The sequence below is a fragment of the Ascaphus truei genome, chromosome 2, assembly GCF_040206685.1.
Source record: "Ascaphus truei isolate aAscTru1 chromosome 2, aAscTru1.hap1, whole genome shotgun sequence".
NCBI classification, from domain to species: Eukaryota; Metazoa; Chordata; class Amphibia; order Anura; family Ascaphidae; genus Ascaphus; species Ascaphus truei.
Genome location: NC_134484.1, coordinates 338,713,653 through 338,740,810, shown reverse-complemented (window position 1 = coordinate 338,740,810; position 27,158 = coordinate 338,713,653). Strand labels below are relative to the sequence as shown.

At 45.5% G+C, this 27,158-nt stretch overlaps 2 protein-coding genes across 2 annotated transcripts in view; both read right to left on the bottom strand.

The window, feature by feature from the left end:
• TGM4 (transglutaminase 4) overlaps window positions 1-14,036 on the bottom strand; it is a 48,899-nt gene extending 34,863 nt beyond the window's left edge. Inside the window, exon 1 of the mRNA XM_075586708.1 lies at window positions 14,018-14,036. The gene's annotated coding sequence lies outside the window, so the exon portion shown is untranslated. The remainder of the gene's footprint in view (window positions 1-14,017) is intronic.
• Window positions 14,037-17,285: 3,249 nt separating this feature from the next.
• On the bottom strand, window positions 17,286-26,495 carry TMEM42 (transmembrane protein 42). Its single transcript, XM_075586707.1, has 3 exons — window positions 26,291-26,495; window positions 23,106-23,252; window positions 17,286-17,552 (listed from the first exon to the last, which is right to left on the bottom strand). The coding sequence occupies exons 1-3, from the start codon at window positions 26,432-26,434 to the stop codon at window positions 17,409-17,411; spliced, it is 435 nt and encodes a 144-aa protein (XP_075442822.1). The 5' UTR covers window positions 26,435-26,495; the 3' UTR covers window positions 17,286-17,408.
• Window positions 26,496-27,158: the final 663 nt, after the last annotated feature.

The window sequence follows — 27,158 nt, the reverse complement described above, 5'->3', positions numbered from 1 at the left end:
AGGATTGGGGTACCCTTATGAGAGCTCCAGTTTTGCACAGTATTTTCACTGCTTGTGAGTCAGGTATGGGACACAGTGATGGGGTTCATACCTTTGTTTTATAAAAAATTATATGCTTAATCAAAGGTATAGAAATAATAAGAAAGAGTTTTTTTTACTGAAAAGCCAGCAAGTCTAATTTCTCATTGAAGCCCCCTGGTTGCATGGTTTGCAATTTCAATATCCAATAGGATTCCTGTTGCCTCAGTTTTAAAAATCTGGCACCCCTTGCTGTACCCATGTTTATGCTTTCCTGTGTCCAGCGGCAGAGGTATTGCAGAACCAGCTTATGTTGCATCCGCACTGAACCCCGCACTTGCAGAGACCCCCGCGCTCTTCCCCACAACAGTTAAACTGATTGCCGAGGGAGAGCGCAGGCCGCTGCAAGTGCCTCTTAGGCCTCGTCCAGGGTGGGTAGAGGCGCGCTGGCGCTCCAGCGTTGCACCCTGCTCGGCCGTGCTTTTCCTGGTCGGCTAGGTGCGCGCGCATCTGGCGGCGCGGCCTCTACATCACGGAACTGGTTCGCCCTCATTGGGTAGAACCGCTCACGTGACGCGCTTGCGAGCGGCAAATTCAAATTTGCTCGTTCGGCAAGCGCCTGAGCGCTGGGCAGCCGCGCCCGCCGGCTCACGCAGGACACGTGCATTGTCGCAACGTGTCTACCGTGAGCGTGCGCGCCCGCTCAGCGCCACCCTGGACGAGCCCTTACCTTCTCTGCAGAGCACCAAGCTTCTACTCCTGCTCCGCATCTCCTGCTTCTGACGACGCGCCGCCATGTCATCAAATGATGCTGTGATGTCACATGGTGATGGGTTGCCATGGCAATGTGATGCAGTGACGTCACATGGCCCCGCTCTCCCCCCGCACCGAACCCCTCCAAACTCTCAGCCGTCCCAGGGTGTTTCTACATTTAAGAAGATGAAGGGGCTTATTCAATAAATTCTGTAACATGCGAAAGGACAGAGATCTCATCATCTTTAAACTCGCAGCTTGATAAATACCCTGTAAATATGTATATTTATTGGTAAAAAAAAATACATGAAACAAAAAAAACATCAAACAAAAAAAAAAATCAGGGGTTGGACATGTAATAAGTGCTCAATGAATACTGCGAAATGCAAATCCGAAGTGCAGTTAACTGAATGAGCCTCTAACACTGGTGCTGCAGCTTGGTAATTGTGAGTGCAGAATACTGTGTTCCCAGGATAGTGAGAGTTAAATACACCGTCTAAAGAATTATTAGTCAGTTTTTCTATATCAGTGACACAGTCTTTCCCACCTTTATTGATGTGGCTTATAAGTCAACAAATAAAACAGCAATTGTTGAATAATTAAGTCTTTATTATAGATCCTTTTACTACATAATACGTGCATCTAAAAAATAAAAATGACAGCCATGCGCATGGTTAGATTTGCATAGAGAGGGTAATTAGACTGAAATTCTTTACAAAGGGGTATTTTTTCTGCCCAGTTCTGTGGGATTGCCTCTTCAGAGACGAATACCGTGTCTTCAGAATCTGTGCATCTGGGCGTCTTCCAGGCCATGCAAACGTCTGGGAAAGCACGCGTGTGCTTGCTTATCCATTGGCAAATATTAAAAGGTGTTAGATGGGTCAGCGCTTTTACTTAAGTACACCTTTAATATACTTCAATAAGTAGGAGTGTCATTCTGGCCAACTCTCTCTACTCAGCAAGGAGATGCCCAGATCATTTTCTGATAAGTGGTACGTTTTTCTAGTTTTTTTCCCTGAAAACAACATTCACTCAATCTATTTAAGGTTGAAATCTAGAAATAACACATTATAATTTGCTCAGGATTTTGTGACGTCGTGTGTGTGTCGCAGCAAGAAGTTGAGAGGCTGCTGTGCACTGCGAGCCCTCACTGCGTCGTCTTATTTCTGCATCTTCTGTAAAAGTATAAACCTTGTATTATCATTATTACCATAATCGTTTCATTTGCACCGCGCCAACACATTCTGCAACGCAGTAGACGATAACAATAAAATGTCAAACATTGACAATACATTGGTACAGTAGGTTATAAGGAGGGCCCTGCCCCAAGGAGCTTACTATCTATAAGGAAGGGACAGTAAGCTAGAGAGGGAGAAGAAAGCTGGTGTGTTTGAGAGCTGCTTATATTTTTAAAGAATTGGGAAAGAAGTAAATGGCCTTGCGGATAGAGCTGCTGGAGCAGGGTAATGTATAGTGACGCCTTCACACATCTCTAATATTTTACCCAACACCAATATCAAAGCAGAGGTAACATCACGATCGTCGGCGAACGGCAACAAAACGGCGGACCCTTCGGCTGCTGCCTATGTCGCGACTCTGGTGTTATATCTAAGATAGTCTGGGGTGAAGTGAAGAAAGCTGAAGCAGATATTCACAGCACAAAGGTGCAGGGTTGGGGGGGGGGGAGAGATGAAAGCTTCAAAGACTTCAGGATGGTCTTTTCTTGATTGGGGAGATTGTTTTGAGGGGCTGTCTTTTCTGCAACTCTGGTGTTATTTCTAAGACAGTCACCTCAGACTGCCTTATAACACCAGTCTCAGCAAAGGCAGCCGCTGCAGGGTGTCAATCAATTGCTGCCATTACTGCTCTAAAGTTGTTCTTGGGTATAATATTTCAGATGTATCATGAAGCCTTTTTACCTTCACCCATTACCCTGCTCTCTCAGCTCTATTTCTGCACTTTCCCATTTACTTATTTTACAACTCCAACACTTTTAAATAACATGCAGTCATCAAAAACACACTTAACTGTCAGATTCCTTAACTCCCCTTGATAACCAAGCCTTCCCTACTAAAGCCCAATAAAAACATGGACACTGACTTTGTTAAAAAATGCTGTGGCCATTTTCATGCAAACATAACCCTTGCCAGCTACTTCACTTTTAATAAAAGGTAGAAAAAGCAACGCTGAGCCTTAGAATACCGATGAAAGGAGCCCCCCAAAAAATGCCATGATTTAAAAGGGTGGCACAGATCCTCCAACGCATTTCGCTCCTATGAGCACTTTATCCTTTAGCCTACTTTTTTTTTAAAGTAGCTGCACCAATACAAAAAGAATGTTGCAATATGCCTGGGACACACCCCACATGCTTCCAAACCACATTTGAACACCCTGTTAAACTGATACCTGGTTAATGTCCAATATAAACTCCTTAACCAAATAAACCAGGCAACCAAAACTATTAAGCGCTAAAAGTGATACCCAAACACATTTTCTTCCCAGCCAAAAAGCTCCAAAATGCACTAAACCCCGCTGCACTCCGCCCCACAATTCCTATTCCTTATTCTTGACCTCTTCCTGCTGCCAAGAAGACCTGCTGTCATAAGTAGCTAAGAATGTTTGCCATACCACCAAGTCATCATTCAAAGGCCTGGTTATCCTTTCAGAATGAAGCAGAAAACTCCCTTTGTCACAATCGCCAGCCTACGACAAAACACATGACCCATTGACATTACCCTGCAAGCGCATGCTAAATGACCCATCGATGGCAACTGCTTTAACGTAACCTTGCCCACTAATTCAGCCCCCTTTTCCAATTCTTCTTGCGGTAACCTAAATCTCAGTCCCCCTGTATAAATCTCAAACACCAAGAATGATCATTTGTATTGATATTATATATTCTTTAGTCACCTACACCGATTTGTTTTATGCTGTGCTTCTTTGGAAGAGGACAGATTAGTGCCGTTCCCAAATACGGACTTCATTTTTCTTTGTTACCTAAACAAGCGCTTCGTGTTTGCAGATTAGCGTGGTGCTGTACATTGCAGTGAAACATGCTTTCTTGTTGTGAAACAATTCAGCAGCTGGACTGGTCCTGGTGAAATAAAGATTTGTTGCAGTAGTTTTTTTTAAAGGGCCACCAAGCGATCTCTTCATAGATGTTGTAGCGTGCACCGAGCTTTCCAAACCTGACTCATGTATGCACATATGGGTGGGGAGTCATCAAAGCATGACGCAGGGTATGGCATCCAATCTGGAGGGGACTGCCATTCAAGTCTATAGCAGTGACGACCAGGTCAGGCGCAAGTCACTGCAACATGCATTGATGACTTTTGGTCATGAAGAGGAAGCTCTTTATACACGGTTACATGGTGCATTCTAGAATGATGCACGGCTCATACACACACGTCCATTTGCCCACAACCATCTCTTAGAAAAGGTAATTAAGGTCTCCAATGGACAATTACATGTGAGATTTGAATTGGTCAATCTCTGCTTCCGTCACTGCTTTCACAGCCTCAAAAACAATGTTTTTATTTTTTTATTTGTTTTAGAAATGCTTTATTAGTACGCAAATGTCAAAATATTATACCAGTACAACATCTAATAAAAAGTCAAATGGCATACAGTAGCCAACTGTTTCTTCAACTGCTGCTGTGAAACATAAGGCTGCGGCCAGGCTGGGAGCGGCCGCGCTGGCACTCGAATGCCGTGACGTCATGTGCTCTGCTCGGCCGTGTGATTTCTGGCCAGCTACTGTAGTTGCACGTACGGGGGCGTGTTGGGGGGGGGGGGGGGGCAGCCATGACATCATAGAGCTGGGCAAACCGCTCACGTGACGCATCAGCGAGCAGCCAAATCAAATTTGGTTGTCTCGCCAAGCAGCAGGCGCACGTGCACGCACCCTTACCCTGGATGAGGGCATTCAGAGTTATCACTCTGATCGCGCCGAGCGTAAGGGTGAGTCCCCAGTCAGCACTGTGGCACGCGCGCCCGGCGGGGGGGGGCGGCGCGTGCACAGCGCTACTCCGCGGTTTGTGGTCTGAGGGGAGAGGGAGTGTTTGCGACGGGAGGGGCTTGGTGGGTTTGCAGGGGCGTGGCCATGACCTCCTGCGGCTGGTTCGCCCTCATTGGCTGAATCGGCATCAATATACTGTACCCATGGTGTATGAGTCTGTCAGCGCATATACATAACTGCAGGACTCCCCTGGACATAAACTATAGGCAGAGCAGCCTAAAGCCATGTATAAATCTAAAAGTGGATTACCTTATTTCAAGGTCTAAGGCTTGTTCTATAGAACGTGCTGCTGCGCGCGCCAGGCATTGTGCGTGGACGTTTAATTAATATAGCGCGCGTGGCTAGGGGGCGTGACTCTGACATCACAGCATTAGGCCGCGCTGTGATTAGCTCGTGGCACGGCAGCAGCGTGAAAATACAATGTTATTGTAATTTCCCTGGTCTGCCGCGCCACAGCTCACGGCCGTGCGTGCGCGTCCCTAGTATAGAAACGGCTGGCTAACACAGCCAATTATAATTGATGCGCACGCGCATGGTAGCGAACACGCGCGCACTATATTACAGGCTTTAAACATTCACCACTACTACGCTTAGTCGGGAATTTACCCCCCTACTTGATATAAGGATATATTGAATATTAGTAGGTCATAAGACACTAGCAACATTTTAAGTTAGTTAATTTTGTAAATGTTACAGTATTTCACTGTGATATATGCTCACAATCTCTACATTTATTTACTACAAATAAAGCCCTACATTTTAAGACATTATCCCAGGCAGCACATCTCCCACATCTACCTACAGTTGACATAAGCTGAGCAAGGGTTTCCCTCTTCCCCCTCCCCCTCTGCTATATATAGCTCCAATGGACAATTCAATGTGACATTTGAATTGGTGAATCTCTGCTTCTGTCTATCACACCGTCGCAAAAACAATGTATTTTTTTTATTTTTAAGAAATGCTTTATTAGTACACAAATGTAAAAATATTATTCCAGTGCTCCATCTAATAAAAGGTAAAATGACACATGACAGCCAACTGTTTCTTCAACTGCTGCTCTGAAGCTTTTTACAGTATCTTTGAGGGCTGGTAATTACGTCTGTTTAGTTAAGCTGTTTAACTGGCAGCTACACATCAGGGTTTCTGTTTGTTTCTTTCACCCAGACCTCGAAGACCGTTTTTATATTCAAGGTGGATATTAATGGGCTGCATTGTGTTTCCATGGGGAAGGAAGTTTGCATACTTGATGCAACGTTGAACTTCATAAATATTTGGTTGGCGGTAGGAGGAGCGAGTTGCCTGGTTTTCAAGAAGTTTATTTAAGATGCAATTCCCGCTCTTCCTAGGAGTTTAACATACAGTATTAGGATAAACCGATGGGCTTTTTTTTTTAATTGTAAAAAGTAGATGTTATAAATCTATCAAAAAAATAGAGTTGCATACCATGGTTACAGGAAAAAGCTTACGTTGGTTTATTATTGAATCTTCCAATGTTTCGGTCAAACATCGGACCTTTGTCAAGGTTATACAAAAACAGCCCAGTGCAAACATATTTATACCCGTGAAACCCCTTAGGCCGTCGCCAGCGACAGAGTTGTGACGGCGACGTCACGCTGCAGTCGCAGGAAAAATCAAATTGACTTGACTTCCAGCGATCGCGACAAAGCCGTCGCGCCGCTTCTACTATAAGCGCACGCGACGGCGGCAATACATTTGTTTTGCCGCGACATCGCGTCGGCGGCACTGTAAGTGCGTCCTAAGACTCCACCCCTAATTAGTGATATAACTTCCAACATATTCACGCCAAATGTAGGCTCTTTAAACACATATTTCAAAATCACATTGAAGAAACATTGCTGTCCAAAGAACACACGTTTATACATCCTAGAGTCTCAGAATATAATTATACAAGTGAAAAAAGAGCGCCCAGTAACCAATTGTCAAAATGCAATCAATTTAAATTTTAAAACACAAGATAAAAGCACGATACAGAACAGTATATCTGTTCTAACCATTTAGGTCCACTGAAATGAAAACGTTTTTTTGCCATTGTTAAGAAGAATTGGACCCCAGGAAAATTCAGCTTTTAAAGTGGAATAAGTATTGGGGAAAAGCATGCATGCCTAATAATCCAGAGTAATTAGGTGAATATCAATGCACAGTGTGGGTGATCAAACCACACTAATCAACCAAATCTTTTAGGCCAGGTCCCCGCTGGCTACTGCATTGCTCGATGTGGCGGACGCTGCAGGGACAAAATCCGCCCCACAATGGGGCCGGGCCCGCTGCGAGGGGGGCCGCTGCGCCGACAGAAACTCCTGCTCTCAAGAAAATTGAGAGCAGGAGTTGCGACAGAGCGCTAGGCCAAGCCCCCCGCCGGTTCAGCCAATGAGGGTGAACCTGCCGGGTGACATCACGGCCGTGCTCCCGTCACTTCCAAGTCTCACCCCCCCTGTCTTTCCCCCTGCAGCTCACTGCAGACCGGGGGACTTGGCTACACGCGCCGCCTGCCTCGCAGACGCGCAGGCAGCGGGGACGCAGCCTACGGCTGAAAAATCCTTACAGCTCCAGGAGCAATAGAGATAGGATAGAGAGAGATAGGATAGACTAGAGAATAGAGAGGATAGATACTCAATGGCAGTATCCTAAAGAGCCAGATAGGGATTTATGTGAGAAAGCATTAACAGGAAGCCCGAGTGTGCTGGATTTGTAACACAATTCGTGTAACCGATACTTAGTATTGAGAATAGGCACTGTGATAACTTTGCAGTATTAGTAATAAATCAAACGTATCAAGCTTTTTTTCGTAATAGACGGTAACAGAGTGGCAAATCAATTATCACCCTTTATCCCCATTATCTAACTCAACGGTGTCCAAAGGCAATTCAAAGCTAGCCACACTTGTGGTTATTGTCTTTTCATATTCGCCACATTCTTGTATCAGGCACAATAGCGTCAAACACATAATAACCATTCCTCACACCCCAAATACACATTACCATTCCACACACCCCAAATACACATTAGCCCTCCCCACACCGCAAACACACATTACCCTTCCACACACCCCAAATACACATTACCATTCCACACACCCCAAATACACATTACCATTCCACACACCCCAAATACACATTACCATTCCACACACCCCAAATACACATTACCATTCCACACACCCCAAATACACATTACCCTTCCACACACCCCAAATACACATTACCCTTCCACACACCCCAAATACACATTACCCTTCCACACACCCCAAATACACATTACCCCTCCACACATCCCAAATACACATTACCCCTCCACACACCCCAAATACACATTACCCCTCCACACACCGCAAACACACATTACCCTTCCACGCACCCCAAATACACATAACACTTCCAAACACCCCAAATACACATTACCCTTCCACACACCCCAAATACACATTACCCTTCCACACACCCCAAATACACATTACCCCTCCCCACACCGCAAACACACATTACCCTTCCACACACCCCAAATACACATTACCATTCCACACACCCCAAATACACATTACCATTCCACACACCCCAAATACACATTACCATTCCACACACCCCAAATACACATTACACCTCCCCACACCGCAAACACAAATTACCCTTCCACACACCCCAAATACACATTACCATTCCACACACCCCAAATACACATTACCATTCCACACACCTCAAAGACACATTACCCTTCCACACACCCCAAATACACATTACCCTTCCACACACCCCAAATACACATTACCCTTCCACACACCCCAAATACACATTACCCCTCCACACATCCCAAATACACATTACCCCTCCACACACCCCAAATACACATTACCCCTCCACATACCGCAAACACACATTACCCTTCCACACACCCCAAATACACATAACACTTCCAAACACCCCAAATACACATTACCCTTCCACACACCCCAAATACACATTACCCTTCCACACACCCCAAATACACGTTACCCTTCCACACACCCCAAATACACATTACCATTCCACACACCCCAAATACACATTACCATTCCACACACCCCAAATACACATTACACCTCCCCACACCGCAAACACAAATTACCCTTCCACACACCCCAAATACACATTACCATTCCACACACCCCAAAGACACATTACCCTTCCACACACCCCAAAGACACATTACCCTTCCACACACCCCAAATACACATTACCCTTCCACACACCCCAAATACACATTACCCTTCCACACACCCCAAATACACATTACCCCTCCACACATCCCAAATACACATTACCCCTCCACACACCCCAAATACACATTACCCCTCCACACACCGCAAACACACATTACCCTTCCACGCACCCCAAATACACATAACACTTCCAAACACCCCAAATACACATTACCCTTCCACACACCCCAAATACACATTACCCTTCCACACACCCTAAATACACGTTACCCTTCCACACACCCCAAATACACATAACACTTCCACACACCCCAAATACACATAACACTTCCACACACCCCAAATACACATTACCCCTCCACACACCGCAAACACACATTACCCTTCCACACACCCCAAATACACATAACACTTCCACACACCCCAAACACACATTTCCCTTCCACACATCCCAAATACACATACTGTAACACTTCCACACACCCCAAACACACATTACCCTTTGCAGTATTAGTAATAAATCAAATGTATCAAGCTTTTTTTCGTAATAGACGGTAACAGAGTGGCAAATCAATTCCCACCCTTTATCCCCATTATCTAACTCAGCGGTGTCCAAAGGCAATTCAAAGCTAGCCACACTTGTGGTTATTGTCTTTTCATATTCGCCACATTCTTGTATCAGGCACAATAGCGTCAAACACATAATAACCATTCCTCACACCCCAACTACACATTACCATTCCACACACCCCAAATACACATTACCCCTCCCCACACCGCAAACACACATTACCCTTCCACACACCCCAAATACACATTACCATTCCACACACCCCAAATACACATTACCATTCCACACACCCCAAAGACACATTACCCTTCCACACACCCCAAATACACATTACCCTTCCACACACCCCAAATACACATTACCCTTCCACAAACCCCAAATACACATTACCCCTCCACACATCCCAAATACACATTACCCCTCCACACACCCCAAATACACATTACCCCTCCACACACCCCAAATACACATTACCCCTCCACACACCGCAAACACACATTACCCTTCCACACACCCCAAATACACATAACACGTCCAAACACCCCAAATACACATTACCCTTCCACACACCCCAAATACACATTACCATTCCACACACCCCAAATACACATTACCATTCCACACACCCCAAAGACACATTACCTTTCCACACACCCCAAATACACATTACCCTTCCACACACCCCAAATACACATTACCCTTCCACACACCCCAAATACACATTACCCCTCGACACATCCCAAATACACATTACCCCTCCACACACCTCAAATACACATTACCCCTCCACACACCCCAAATACACATTACCCCTCCACATACCGCAAACACACATTACCCTTCCACACACCCCAAATACACATAACACTTCCAAACACCCCAAATACACATTACCCTTCCACACACCCCAAATACACATTACCCTTCCACACACCCCAAATACACATTACCCTTCCACACACCCCAAATACACAACCTTCCACACACCCCAAATACACATTACCCCTCCACACACCGCAAACACACATTACCCTTCCACACACCCCAAATACACATAACACTTCCACACACCCCAAACACACATTACCCTTCCACACATCCCAAATACATATAACACTTACACACACCCCAAATACACATTACCCTTCCGCACACCCCAAATACACATTACCCTTCCACACACTTCAAATACACATACTCCCCCCCCACACACACACATACCCAACCCAATACACATAACCCCTCCCCCAAACACCCCAAATACACATAATCCCCCCAACCACACACAACCCAAATACACATAACCCCCCCCAAAAAAACACACAACCCTTCCCCCCACACCTCAAATACACATATCCCTTCCACACACACAAAATACACATAACCCTTCCACATACCCCCAAATACATATAACCCCCCCCCCCCACACCTGAAATACACATAATAACCACCACACACAACCCAAATACACATAATACTCCCCCCTCCCCCCCACCCCCACACACAACCCAAATAGACATAACCCCGGGAGGAGTCCAGTGCCACACAGCAATCACACAGCCGATGCGGAAGCGGGATCAACTTCCAGTGCGCAGGGGTGAAGCTGTAAATGAAGACGCCAGCTGAGCATCCCGAAGTACTGGACATCGCTGATCTAGCTAGTACATAGAGTATTTGTAACAAGAAGGCTATCCTCCCAATATTAAGTTGCCAATGTACTAATATGTAACAACATATCAGGCTCCCTCATGGAGCAGACGTTGCTATTATTAGGGTGAACAAGGGGAAATCCTGATAAGACAGAAGTGACCGTGATGGATACTCACCATCGGATGACAACAAGAGTGCAGCTAGGTCAACCAAATGGCCTTATACTAAACTCTATCCATGTACAGAATCATGGTGTTGGCTTTGACTGTGACTTTGCCCTTAAACATCAGGTGTCAACCGTGACCAAATCTTCATTCTTCCACCTAAAGAACATAGCCAGGATTAAGTACTTGATCCCCCCGGCAGGCAGTGCAGCTCTTTTCGGGAAGACTCAGGTAGTGTGCATTGGAGTAGTCCAGGTGTGAGGACAAAAAGGCATTAAAAAGCATAGGGTCTTACTATGCTTGTCAGTGCTTTTGTGTCCTCACGCCTGGACTACTACAATGCACACAATCCGAGTCTTCCGGAAAAAGAGCTGCACCGCCTGCAGCTGGTGCAGAATGCTGCAGCCAGGTTGTTAACTAACCAGACCTGTTCTTGCCACGACACCTGTTCTACGTTCTCTGCACTGACTGCCTGTAAAATGACAAATGTATTTCAAGATTGGTCATGTAGTGCTTTGAATGTGAACAAGCCAATGTCTCAGCTATCTGAAAGAATTTTTAGTTCCCTACTGTCACGATAGCTTGTGCAGGGTTACAATATACACCAAAATAACTGGGTTTAATTGAATGCGACTGTGATATGATAAAGAAAATGTATTCCTTCAGGGAAGGTGAACACACAATATTAAACAAATAACACACAGAATATAGACACTTACGTGGGAAGGGGTCAATGAAGTAATCAGGATTCGGATTAGCAATTCATCAGGTAGTATTCAGAGATAGTAACGAACAACCTTGGGCATAGAGCTGACACTCAGTTATAAAGGATTTGGGCTCTATCACTAACATTGGGTCTCAGACATTGGTTCACAATTATCTGTACCCAATTACCTTGTGCCAGCTAACGTGGGAAGCACTTTGGTACCTGCCCCCAGGTAACTGGCACCTGCGCACAACCCTTAAGTCAGGCTCCCATTTTCCTAGCCCCACACCAAAGAGTTGGCATCGCCAAGTCTGCCAGATGGGGATCTGGGCCGGGGAAACCTGACTAAAGGTGCGAATTATAGCACTTCATGTGAAAGGCTATGTCCTGCGTTCTCTCCACCCTGTATATACAAACCGGGGGGGATGAGCCTTTGATCAGTGGCCTTTGTGTAGACACACCATTGCCCCCTGATCATTAACATACCGTATGGGTCAGGGATTTTCGCGGGATTTTATACTAGGCATAAAATACAGTATTGCTACAATATTTTATATAAAGCAAAATATTCCGTTCGGTTGGGCCGAGCGGTCTATAACTTGCCAGACCCTCATGCCGGAGGGGACTCTACATGGTGGCCAAGTTTCAGCTCGCTGGGACCCGCCGAACCAGAGTTACAGTGATACATTTTAAAACAACATGTTTTAGAAATTGCATTTCTCCGCCATTGAAGTCAATGGCAGAATCATACTTTATGATAAAAGGAACATAGGGCACAATGGATTTAGAATATCCAAACTCATTTAGTGTTGGCTCAATAAATGAGTTTGGATATTCTAAATCCATTGTGCCCTATGTTCCTTTTATCATCTATTCAGGATTGATCACAGGCTTTCGTACAAACATTGGAGCACCGGTAACTGTATCAATTTTTCCCCCTTTATTTTGAGGTGTGCAGCATCTTCCTTACTTCTCCAGAATCATACTTTAAACAGTTGCCCATATTCCGTTCTGTTGATCGGAGAGGGCTGGAAATTGCCATGCAATCATGCCGGAGCAGTGACTACATGGTGGCCAAATCCCAGCCCTCTAGTGCTTACAGAACCGGAGATATGGGTTTTCACTTTTTACACTTTCTGACTTAGTGTTTTAAAGCCACGCGGCTTTTCTCCGCTATTGCGGTCAATGGGGCGACCCTCGTAGCGGCCGCGACCCTTTCCCATGGCCATTGCCCGTCGGACCCTGTTGGGGTCGAGTAATGGGGTCCCCCTGAGCTAGGGGCAAAAAGAATTAACCCGCTAGCTGCCCTAGTACCGGAGATACAATTTTAATATTGATGAACTTGGCCGTGAGCAAGTTCCCACGCCAATTGAGTGATCAAAGGCTCTTTATTGAAATTGTATCCGCTTTCGGGGTTTGCGGTTTGGCTGTCGGCCAACTTGTTCTTGAGATCGGACTCGAGGAATCCCCATTGAAATACATTATGCCATTCATTTCAATGGAGGAATTCCGCTTGTCCTCTCAGGCGCCACCTGCTGGTCTTTTCTGATATTAGGCCAAAACCACGGAAATCTCCATAGACTTGCATGGAGCTCCAATGGCGACCTATGGGATGGGCTGCAAATGGGGATAGAAAAGGCGGGAAGGGGAACAAAGGGCCATAAACATGTTAATGCAATTCACCCTTTCCCTCCCGACCTGATCCCAGTGTATGTGTTGGGTGCACACACTGTAAGGGGAAAAATACATGTTACCAGGGGAGACACAGTTTGCATTGAGGAAGGGGAATAAAAACACCATTAAGCATTATAATAGTTAACCCCTCGCCTCCCATACGATGGTGGGGGTGGCCCTTGGGGGTGCAACCCCTTTATTACGGGGACCACCCCCCTCCATCGCTATACCTACATTCACATTTGCTCACTTTGATCTGCAGATAAAGGACTACTAACAGTTGACAGACTCTCCTTGACTTCCTTTGGGACCCGATTTTTTAGCCTTGCTGCTCCCACTCTAGTACACATCCAGGGTATGACGGGAGCAATAAGTCAGGAACACAAACCTAAAAAACAAGAAGAATATAATGGTGCAATAAAATCACACAAGGAAATGAATAAGGAACAAGTCTTGACTCATGCGAATCAGGACATATACTCCTGACGAAGCTGACAGAGATCAGCAAAACGTGTAGAGCCTTCACAGTCTGCACAGTGACCTCCGATCCGGAACAGAGAGGACCGCTTTGCCGTGTATCTGCCTCCTCCCCTAAGTAACCGGAAGTTGCCAAGTTACCGGCGGATGTGACGTCAGATGCCACCCAGTTGCGGGAGTATCAAAGACAGACGGCCCGTGTACACTACCTCTCTGACGTGAGATTCACTGTTCACCTTTATCTGATGTGCCTGTATATTTTGTACACATTGTGAGTACATATATTGCAGTTTTACTTTTATTCCTATAAACATCATACTGGTCTGCACTATTGGTTCTCTCCGTTTGTTTCCTCCTTAGTTCCACCTCGAGTGATAGCCCTTCCAGAGTTCCTGTTGCCTTGTTCCCTGACATTGCTGGTTTTAAACATACTTCTTATTTATTTATTTATAAAATATTTTACCAGGAAGTAATACATTGAGAGTTACCTCTCGTTTTCAAGTATGTCCTGGGCATAGAGTAAAACAAATAATACATGGTTACAAGTACAGTTACATAAATGAACAGGGTATACATTATATACAAGACATTGCATGCACAGTTAAAGAAAATATATATTATGAGCGTATGAAACAGTTACAGACCAGATTAAAATGTGAGACAGCCTTAGATTTGAAAGAACTTAAACTGGTGGTGGATGTGAGAGTCTCTGGTAGGTTGTTCCAGTTTTGGGGTGCACGGTAGGAGGAGGAACGTCCGGATAAGTAGGTGATTCGCATGAGCCAAGACTTGTTCCTTATTCATTTCCTTGTGTGATTTTATTGCACCATTATATTCTTCTTGTTTTTTGGGGTGTTCCTGACTTATTGCTCCTATCATATCCTGGATGTGTACTTTTGCTATAGGGAATCCGTACAATTCCCTCTGAAGGTTGAGAATTTTGTTATTTCACCTTACACTGGATTTTTATGTTTCTTTTGCTTCACATTTATGTTATATAAAAGCACTGTGTTCTCTAGAACAGTCTGCCTCGTACATTTCGAGAGGCCCCCCTCTCTAGAAATCTATCAAAACAGACTCAAGACCTACCTGTTTTCCCAGACATTTAATTAATGAACCACAACGTGTCCAGCATTTAATAGCTACAGTACCGTCCAATCATGTATTGTATCTTTCCTTGTGTTTTGTCTCTTTTATAACCTTACATGTTTTCTCCTTTTTCCCCCTTTTTGTAACTGAAGTGCCATTGGGAGAAAAGTGCTATATAAATTAAGTTATTATTATTATTATTGATATACCTATTAGTATCCCGACTATAAACATTAAAGCTCTCAACAAAAAACATTCTATCCATCTGCTTGTCAGGCTTTCTACCAGAAGTATCAACACATTTGAATCTCAAAATCCATGAAAGTGCTTCCTCAATCTCAGAATCCTCATAACATCTCTGGCTAAACCTCTCATATTGTTCATGTAAAGCTTTATCTAACTAGCTAATCACTCACAAATCTGACAAAATTGAGAGTAGGGCAAACTCCTCTTCAATGATGCTGAATAAAAACTCGAAGCATGTAAATAGGTGTTTCTATCTGTAGGATTCCTATAAATGTTAGTATTATAACCGGTTTCCTCCTTCGTAATCTGATCATCAAGGAAGTTAATTGTCTGTCTCAAATTCGAGGAAAAATGAATAGATCTCAAAATATTAATGTCATCCATCAACTGTGTTAATTCAAACTCCATGCCCTGCCAGACCATAAATACATCATCAATAAATCTCCACAATCTACAATTTTTGCAGTCGATCTGTATAGATATATCTCGTCTCCTATAAACATGTTATGCTCCCATAGCTGCCATCACGAGTCTGCAAGAAGTATTCACGTTCAAATTTAAAATCATTTCATGTAGAACACCATCCAAGAGCAACAACCAAAATTCAACAGACGGGTCCTCTTTATGAAATACTTTAAGGCAGGGGTGCGCAAACTTTCCCCCGCTGCGCCCCCCCTGCCCTCCTTGTATTCGGCGGCAAATAACACTGTGGGGTCATGTGACTTGCATTTTCTCTTCACATGCTCCAAATACCTCCCTCCTTCCTTAACTGTATCTCCTTTGTTTCGTGTTATCTGTTGCTGGGCCGAGCTGTGTGGGATACATGGTTTAAGTCTGCTTTCCTGTTCTGTGTCAGCAATTCCAAGGTTGGCTTATTCATATTGCCTCGTCTCTGAGACATTAACTCATTACTTGCTGGATTCCACTGGCCAAGTCTTAAACCGTCTTTCTTCTTATGAACAAACAGTCTTTCTTCTTACCCAGAATCCTCTGGAGGGTAAAGTCCAGTGGTGTTTCAGGTCCAACAGTGTTTTATTGTCTAGTGCATGGCATGAGCATCAGTGTTCGTATAGGTTTAATAATCCACCCACCAAAAAATAAAAACCCTTGACAAAGTGCCGTTGTGGGCGCGAAATGCATCGGAAGGTTTTTTGTGCCTCTTTTAAATGGCTAATTAAAACACGTTTTTTTTTTCCATTCATTTTGCAGTCTAGCCCTTAAGTTTCTTGCTGCAGTATATCGTTACTTTCAAAATCAACTTCTCTTATTTGTATGTGTTTATTAGTGTGTAAATACATTTGTACAGTGGCTTAAAGAGCATCAGCTGCTGGGTCAGCATCTATAAATGGCAGAGGGACTCAATAACCCCTTCGCTGGCAGACGGAGTTCCGGTCTTACTAAATATTTGCCTTATCCGACTCCTTAATAAATATATCAACATTAATGTACTAGAAGTTGAACAATATTATGTCACAAACCAACCTTTAGCACAGGCTGCACATGAGAATTGCCTAAAGTCAATTTGAAGGAACTCTGTGGAGCATCACCAAGGTTATCGGTGACAGCAGTTTGAGAACCACCGGCCAGGGCTCATATATCCTTGTGGGGAATATTGAGTTACGGTGAATCAGACACTATTGAGCACTCTGAGGAAAGTGGATGTTGGAAATTAAGACCATTGGAAATAAAAAACGCAGAAGAAAAAGGAAGTTTAGTTTTGTTGTTCTTTTATTACAAATGTAAATGTGGATCTTGAGTGAGAGTAAAAGCACCTACATCTTCACTCATCGTTATCTTCTGTAATTCTCTCTAATGTAGCTTTCATTCCCTTAACTCTCCTTCTTTCCAGGACTTCTCTGTTCTGCCGGTGGTGACGCAGTGTGAAGCACAAGCAGCCCGCAGAGAGTGATTGAAATTCCAACCCACCAGAGCAGAGCGCGTGACTCTCCAAATAACACCTTGCCAAGAAATGCCTGCAACAGATATACAAATATACACTAAGACTGGGATTTGCAAAGCTCTAAGGGGTATCAGTGCTCGATCTGGCAGTAACTGCCATTGACTTGAATGCTAGTTAACCCGTTGGGTGCCCATAGATGTAGTCACTATGTCATGCGGCCTGGCAATCCAGGGGCCACATGTCGTAGGGACTAGGTCACACCAAAAGTGTGTGGTTTTTTTCCTGGGTAGATCACGTCCTGTGTTCCCATGGAGCGCAGAATGCGATCTGTCCTGTGAGGAACAGGAGAACGTTTCCTGGAAAATGGCCGCCGTGGTCATGTGACCACACATTGCCTGTGAGGCCATGGCACTCAGGTAACGTGGCTACTCAAAGGGTTACATTCACTACCTCTAATTGGAGTTTAGTGAATCTCCCCCAAGACTCTTCTTTTACCTTATCTTCAACAAATACTACACAATATGGTTATGCCTTTAATCATTGTTAAGTAAAACCTGAAAAGTGAAGCTGGAAAAAACAAACAAACAAAAAAAAAACTAGCGAGTCAGCAGAATTTGCCAAAATAGAAAGACTGCAATTAGTGTGTTTTTGTGCACAAAATACATGATGACCACTTATTTTTAGATGATCAGTGACAACATATAAAAGTCCCCGTTTTCTCTCTTTTCAATAGATGTATTATGAATAAAATAATTGTGTAGTGTTATTAGTAAAAACAAACAAAACAAAACAAAGAGCAATTATGTGATCATTACTAATTAAAAAAACTTGAAACTCTGTCCCAGGACAAGTGACACAAATTGAATCACTGCTCCAAAACTAATGCAAATAACTTAAGTTGCAGACATAGCTTGTTGCCTGAGCGATCTGTGGACTCGGATGACACCAGGCTGGTTCGCCCTCATTGGTTCAAACGGCTCACGTGACATGGCTGTCGCTCGAAAAATCTAATTAATTTGTCTCCTCCAAATACTTTTGCGCGCGCTGCATCGCGTGCAGTATGGCCAGACTGCTTCACATAATGGTTTTGTCAGGGCTGCATGCACTATGGCTGCAGCCATATTCTGCATCATAAGGGAGTTTTACCTCCATTTTGTTTTGTTTGTTCCAGTGAGTGATTTGGGGAGTGGCTATAAAAGAGGAGTTAGTGGTTGAAATAGTCTGCCCAATGCTACAATAACACGAATCGAAACCGGGGCCTACAATTGAGAGCAGTTTTCCTTTCTCCTTGCACCAATTACATCCAGCAACATTAGGTGGTGTATCTCTGCTCCTTTGCTTACAGAATTCATTCATTTTTAATTTTTTTTAACCAGGCTCCCCACCCGAAGGACTCGATTGGATTCTGTGCGCACTCCCCACATTGACCCTTTCACTGCCAGAGGGGCAACGTGATGCGTTACTGTAGTAGTGAACGGCTCCTATACTTCCCATAATGAATTACTATGCTCAATATCAATACACTCCCTACTTTACATTAAGAAACAGTATGGCAGGATTCACAATTGTCTCATTCTACAGTACAGTGCATGTTTAGCAATGCCATGGCAACTTTTGGAAAGAAAAGAAAGCGGTTTTGTTTCGTTACAGCTCTGGCACAGTGTGTGAATGAGCGCAATCCTGGCAGGGCAGTCACCTCATTGATCACAAGCTGCCACAGTTTGTATACAGTAGGAAGCTTCTTTGGCAGAACAGTGAAGCATAAAAAACAGCTTGGAGCGTGTTTTTGCTGTCATCATGGACTGTACACAGCCAAATATTTCACTAAACAAGTGAATTTATTTTTTGTTTTACATTTATAACCACTAACAACATATGAAACGCCCACCCCTGTTACACCATGTAATGGAGTTGCTATAAGCAGAAAGCACCATTTCATAAATCGAATAGCGTTTACGTTGTCAAACAAACATTACCTCCAAAAATTAGAACAACCCACCCAGCAGAACATGCAAATGAAAAAAAATTTTTTTAACTTTCCTCCCTCTGCGTCAATCTAAATACAGGCATACCCCGCATTAACGTACGCAATGGGATCGGAGCATGTATGTAAAGTGAAAATGTACTTAAAGTGAAACACTACCTTTTTTCCACTTATCGATGCATGTACTGTACTGCAATCGTCATATACGTGCATAACTGATGTAAATTACGCATTTGTAACAGGCTCTATAGTCTCCCCGCTTGCGCACAGCTTCGGTACAGGTAGGGAGCCGGTATTGCTGTTCAGGACGTGCGGACAGACGCATGCGCGAGCTGCTGTTGCCTATTGGGCGATATGTCCTTACTCGCGAGTCTCCCCCCCCCACAAAATAACTTACTTACACTACCAAAAATGTATGTCTCAGAAAGTCCGCTGAATTAGTACAAATGAGCTGCTTCTGTTATCCATTTGACTAAAGACATTGCAAACAAAGAACAAAACAAAAACAAACCTATAGAGAACCGACAAACAGTCTAGTCACCAAAAGTCATCAGATGGATTGAAAACTAATGCGCTGGAGGGGTTTTACAATGAATGTGTTCAACGTTTTAAGATACATATTTGAAAATACTTAAAACTAGAATCAGCTACATTAATGTCAAACAAAAAGATCTAACAGAAGTGCCATTATTTTGGGCATTAAAAACACAGGTAGCAGAGTGATGCTGTACGCGACGATCTCGAGGCTTCCACGTTACTGGTATAACCTATCCGGTCGTCCAGTGATGTCACGTCCGGTAGTGGCCGCTCGGGAACCTTGACGAATCGGATGCAGTTCCTCTCCAATGTAACCCTCTGGTCTCTGAGCTCTACGCGTTTCAGCTTCCTCAGGAGCAATATTCTGTTCTGAATGCCTAACAGAATGGCACTCCTGTAAGTGCGCATTCTATGGGGTTTTTATCCTATACTAGCTGAGAGACCCGGCGCTGCCCGGAGCCAAAACCTCCCGCTCCTTCCTCTCTTCACCCCCCGTCCCCCCCACCTCGTTCCCCTCGTCGCTCTCCGCCTCCCCCCACCCATGCGCAGCTGTGGTCCTTCCCCCCCCTCTGCGCAGGTCCGGTCCCCCCCCCTGCGCTGCTCTGGTCACCCCCTCCCCCGCGCAGCACACCGTGAGACACACACAGTGCCACACACACAAACCCAGTGACACACACACACACACACACAGTGTCACACAGTGTCACACACACACACACACACACACACACACACACACACACACACACACACACACACACACACACAGTGTCTCACACACACACACACACACACACACACACACACACACACACACACACACACACACACACACACAGTGTCTCACACACACACACACAGTGTCTCACACACACACACACAGTGTCTCACACACACACAGTGTCTCACACACACACAGTGTCTCACACACACACACACACACACACACACACACACACACACACACAGTGTCTCACACACACACAGTGTCTCACACACACACACACAGTGTCACACACACACACACACACACACAGTGTCGCACACACAGTCACACACACACACACACACACACACACACACACACACACACACACACACACACACACACACACACACAGTGTGTCACACACACACACACACACACACACACACACACACACACACACACACACACACACACACACACACACAGTGTGTCTCACACACACAGTGTGTCTCTCACACACACACACACACACACACACACACACGCACACACACACACACACACACACACACACACACACACAGTGTGTGTCACACACACACACACACACACACACAGACACACACACACACACATAGTGTGTCTCACACACACACACACACACACACACACACACACAGTGTGTCTCACACACACACACACACACACACACACACACACAGTGTGTCTCACACACACACACACAGTGTGTCACACACACACACACACACACACACACACACACACACACACACACACACACACACACACACACACACACACACACACACACACACACACACACACACACACGCAGTGTGTCTCACACACATGCACACACACAGTGTGTCTCACACACACGCACACACACAGTGTGTCTCACACACACACAGTGTGTCTCACACACACACAGTGTGTCTCACACACACACACACACACAGTGTGTCTCACACACACACAGTCTCACACACACACAGTGGAGCATGCAGCGCAGGCTGCCGAGCGCACGGCAACCCGGAACGGGCGCGAGCCGGCGTCGGGAGGAGGCTGAAGTGCCCATGAGCGGGAGCAGCCGCAGGCTAGAGTTGCAACGTGCGCGCACCGCCAGGCCGCTGGACGACGCGAGACTTGCGGCCGGCGCCGAGGAGCGGCTAGTGGTGTGACCGGGGGGAGGGGGGTTGGTGGGGGGAGAGGTGAGGAGTGTGGGTTCGCCAAGTTGTTCTCACAATGTGAGGGGTGGGGTGAGGGGGGCGGGAGGTGCGTCCGTGGCCAATGACACAGGGGGAAGACATACACACAACCATTATTTGAGACTTATAGATATAGATAATCTTATAAAGTTCTTATATTTGTACGATCTGCGCTATGGTGTTATTTCTCATCTCTTCCCCCTGAGATTACCCACGTCCATCATACAGGAATATAGCATTTGCCACTGATTGTGATTGGCACTTTTAAAAACCTCATTAGTTTGTGAGTATAACCTTTGGAGGTTACTTTTGATCATCATCTGCCAGAGCCCTACGTTATTTTCCTATGGTGTTTTTACTTTTTATTCTCTTATATGTATGGTGTTGTCCACTGTTCCATTTTTATCCTTGGAAGAATCAGCTACATTAAACCTAATTACTGTGCCACTGTCCTTGGTTCCCTTTAGGTCTTAAAGTTGGTCCTGTTCCAGTACTAGTGATGAGTCTCTTTTTCATTGCCTCTGTCTTCATGCTGCATATCTGGGGCAAATATACCCGATCATAGATCAATCTACTCTATTCTCTGAATTTGAACATGTTCATATCGGGCCAAACATTTTGGACAGGAAGGCGTTCCCCTGTAATACATGTTACAGGTGCGTTTAAAATTACACACCTAGCGTCATGCTACTCCATTAAGCTCTTTAGTGTCGGAGGGCCATGCCACTTCCGTGGCCACGGAACCTCAGACACTTCCGTGTGATGCTGCTTCTGTTCCGGCCGTCAAGCTGAATGTGACGAGGAGGGAACGTCCCCCCCCTTTCAGTGTACGTACAGCCCCTAAAAAAAGGAGCAAGTATGCGAACGTCATAAGGGCCCCAGGCGTGGCACTTTTTTGAATGCACACCATGTCATTAAGGCACTGAAGGGGTTAAATGCCTTCTGGCGCTGAAAGACACCTTGTGATTTATTCACTTTAATAGTGTCTTCTGGAACAGTGAGGCTTCTTATGGCATAACCCCGCTTAAGAAACATGGGCCATAGTGTGAATTTAATAGCCAATTACCTATTTATAGAGCTTGGTACCAAGCCGTTGTGAAAAAGTGCATTACATCTAAAGACCCCAAAACACAAGCCCACGTACAACGTTTGCCTAACAGTATTTACCGAAGACACAAAATTTGAGCCAGTCGTCGTCACAGTTGCAGACGCTGAGGAAGAGGAGAACCTTAGTGCTTTGGCGAAGAACGTCCACATCACAGCATTACAAGCAAACACAAGGCAAACGCAGCACAGGCGGAGGAGCAGGTGGACCTGCAACACACACAGAAAAGGAACGTGAAACATTTCATACCGACCGGGGGGGGAAAGAAAGCCCTAGGTTTGTCACTTAAACTCCCAGAGGCCGGGTGGGTAAATGGAGTATAATTTTTATACATTACACAGGTAAAGTAAAGTAGGGCGGTCTGTATACAGAGTGTCCCAAAGGGTGGTGAGAAAAAACAGGAATATAAAATGGCATACCGCCAAGATGGCCGCTGAAAGTGGGTTCTATAGATCAAAGGAGCAGGAAGTGTAGCCGTCTGCTTATAGAGCCCCCCCCGTATAGTTAATTACAGGCATGCTGGTGCTAATAGCCGGAAGTCAGAGTATTCTGGGTTGGATACTAATGTATCGCTCAAACTCTAAAGAAGCTGTGTCAAAGCTCAATGTGCCAATAAATATCGTTTTCAAGCTACCTCTGCCTACCCCCGTGGAGTTTTTCCTGGCTGTGCACCGCCACTTGTCTTCGTTCCTCAGTGTGATGTAACACAGATATATTTAACCTTCTTTGGTGGTTATTTAGGTAATCGAGGGGTAGCACATCAGAGTATATATATATATATATAAAAAAAAAAAAATATATATATATATATTCTCAAAATCTCAAAGGCAGCTAGCACTCCAACAAGAGATGTAGATGTATATATTATATATATACACACATACACACACACGTACGTCAGTGCCAAACAGATACGGCTTCCCGTTGTGTATATGGCTGTTTTGTATCAGATTGTGCAATCTCACACTGACTAGTGAGAGCAGCAATCGAGCGGTTTCTTCCCCAGAGGGAGACTGCATAACGACGTCTATAGAATATGCCTGCAGATTCGCAGGGCTGTGAAGCATATCAAGACAGTTGGATCCGATCGCGTATGGGCGAGTACGAACACTACCGAACATAAACACTGCCTTTGACTACGTCCCTAAGGCTGCGCTTATAGTCCCGGCTACAGCAACCCGCGTCAAAACAAGTAAATATAATCCGTCACGTGCGCCTATAGTTGGCGTGACCACAATGGCGCAACAGCGACCAAAATCGCTGAAAACAATGGATTTTTATATTTACCGCGACAGCCGCACCAAGTGACTGCAATAAGCCAATCACAGATAGCCTCTACATGACGTCACTGCCACTTGCAGCCAGCGACATCGCAAAAACTCCATTAGGTCCAGCTCAGACAGAACGCGATGCGACGTGCGCGCGCACGTCCGTCGCAATTTTGGGTTGTTCGGTAGGGGTTTTCAAACTGAAAACTCCACCGGCGGCAAAGTGCAGCGTTGTCGCTGCGACATTTTGCCACCACAACCCAAATTGAAATTTGGTGTTACTGTCGCGTGACGTGAGCTGGTTCAGCCAATAGAGGCGAACCAGCTCCGAGACGTGTCCGTTACACGCCCACGCCCCCCAAACGCCGCGACCCAACGCCTGCAGTTTGAGCAGATATCGCTGGGCTGCAGGAGCGCGCGGCGGAGGCGCGAACGCAAGCACGGTCCCGCAGCAGCATGTCTGAGCGAGCCCTTACAACTTTTGCAACGGCTGGCGTAACCTGCACTATAAGCTAAGCCTAATGCAACCATATAGCCTTCCTCAGTGAGGATCCAGGCAAGTGATACAAAGTGACATTATTAGCAGAAAGAGAGGAATGCCATAATAGCATACATGACTGTGTAAGTGCGAGGCGCAGTCAAACACCAAATCTTGCCGCACTCTCACATATGATGTCATCAACCGCCATAGACCTGCGCAGGCACAAGTCTGCCCGAAGAACTTACAATCTAAAAATCGTGGTGCCTGATGCACAGGGACTTAGAAGAGGACTTGCCCACGGTCACCATAGAGAAGACACTGGGGTTGGAAGTGCAACCAGGTTCTCTGACTTCAAAGGCAGTGTTTTGATCACTAAACTCATAGGCGGCTGTACCGTTTAAGTGGTCTAGGCAGCCCCATCGGGCCGCCTGGATCACCGACCCTTCCCCATTCCAGATTCAGCAGTCTGTCATCGGACAATAGCAAGCTGCCACTATCCTGTTGGCGTCTGGCCAAACCTCCTCCTCTTTCTGTGTCCTGCCTGCAGAGCTTGGTCACTGTAAGCTCTATTTAATCAGTCACTTCCTGGCAGCTCTCTCTCCCCCATTTAGTACCGAGAGAATCGGAGATCTGCCAGGGAGACACCGATACGGAAGGTTGCATCTGATGAATAGAGATCAGACCAACGGAGGTCTGCCCCGCAGGCAGAAGATGTGTCTATGTATGTCAAGCTATATTAGAAAAAAAAAAAAATAGAAAAGCCGGGTGCCATAAAACAGGAGGGTCCATCAAACCCCCAATCAATAACTAGAAAAAAGGAAAGCTCAGGCACATTGGAATAAATTGACTAAAAGGGGAGGGGCTACCTGAAGAAATCTGTTTCAAAAACTCTGTACACTATAATTTAATCTGTAAAGCAGGTATTATAATCTACAACTAAATCTGCTAAATAATGGTTTTTACATTTTAATATTTGCATGGCAAATAAACGCTATGGACAGGTTTCAAAAACGTTATTTAATGTAATTTGGTGGTAAACCTGTCAGTGCCCCATGCTCTGTTCTTGGTTTGCAAAAGCAAAGTCATCATCAAAACAGATAAACAGATAAACAGATAAACAGAAGTAGCTATATACTTGAATCCTGCACTCCCAAAAGAAGTGTAAAGCATTGTCATGTTTTCCACAAAATACAAATAAATAAGAGGGTGACTGAGGAAGCTATTTGAAAAAAAAAAAAACATTTTCTATGCTACCCCTTTAAATGTCACGGTGGCCAATAAATATAGTGACCCCCATAATGTTTCGGGGGTAATCAATGTCTGCCTGAGGGTAATATGATCCTAAACTAGCGCTTCTTGCATTGGAGATTCCTCTGGCAAACAAAGAGTTAGGTGGGGGACCCGGAAGAAGCAGCCTCTGAGGGGAAGGGGGCGTTACTCTGCTTAGGTATATAGGGGTAAGTGAGATCTAGGTGTGGCTTGCTGACCCATCCCTCACCCACTGGCAGGTCCCTCCCTGGTCCCCGGCTGCGGCTTCACACGCCTCCCTCAGGTAATCCGCACCCAGGGCCAGCTTGGCTGAGCACGCGGACAGTGCCCCCAGCAGCCCGGCCGCTGCCGCACACCCCGAGCCGGCCCACATGGATCCGCAGAGCCCCTCCTCCCGTGCAGCCTGTTCCTGGTTCTGTCATGTGACAGGAAGTGATAGACCAGGAAGTTACTGGGGAGTGAAGCATCGGGCGGCCATTTTGCTTTTGGGCAGGTTTGCAGACTGCTGTCCAATGTGCTGAATAGCTACGAACAAAACACACACACACACACACACACACACACACACACACACACACACACACACACACACACACACACACACACACACACACACACACACACACACACACACACACACACACACACACACACACACACACACACACACACACACACACACACACACACACACACACACACACACACACACACACACACACACACACACACACACACACACACACACACACACACACACACACACACACACACACACACACACACACACACACACACAGAGCCACCACTCCGGGTTTCGACCAGGTATCTCCGGGCTACGGGTTTACATAGTAAACCTCCGGGTGGTGAGGGCAGGGGAAATCCCCTAACCGGTGTCTCTCCCTGCTCTCTCTAAGCAGGGGAAATCCCCTAACCGGTGCCTCTCCCTGCTCTCTCTAAGCAGGGGAAATCCCCTAACCGGTGCCTCTCCCTGCTCTCTCTAAGCAGGGGAAATCCCCTAACCGGTGCCTCTAACTGCTCTCTCTAAGCAGCGGAAATCCCCTAACCGGTGCCTCTCCCTGCTCTCTCTAAGCAGG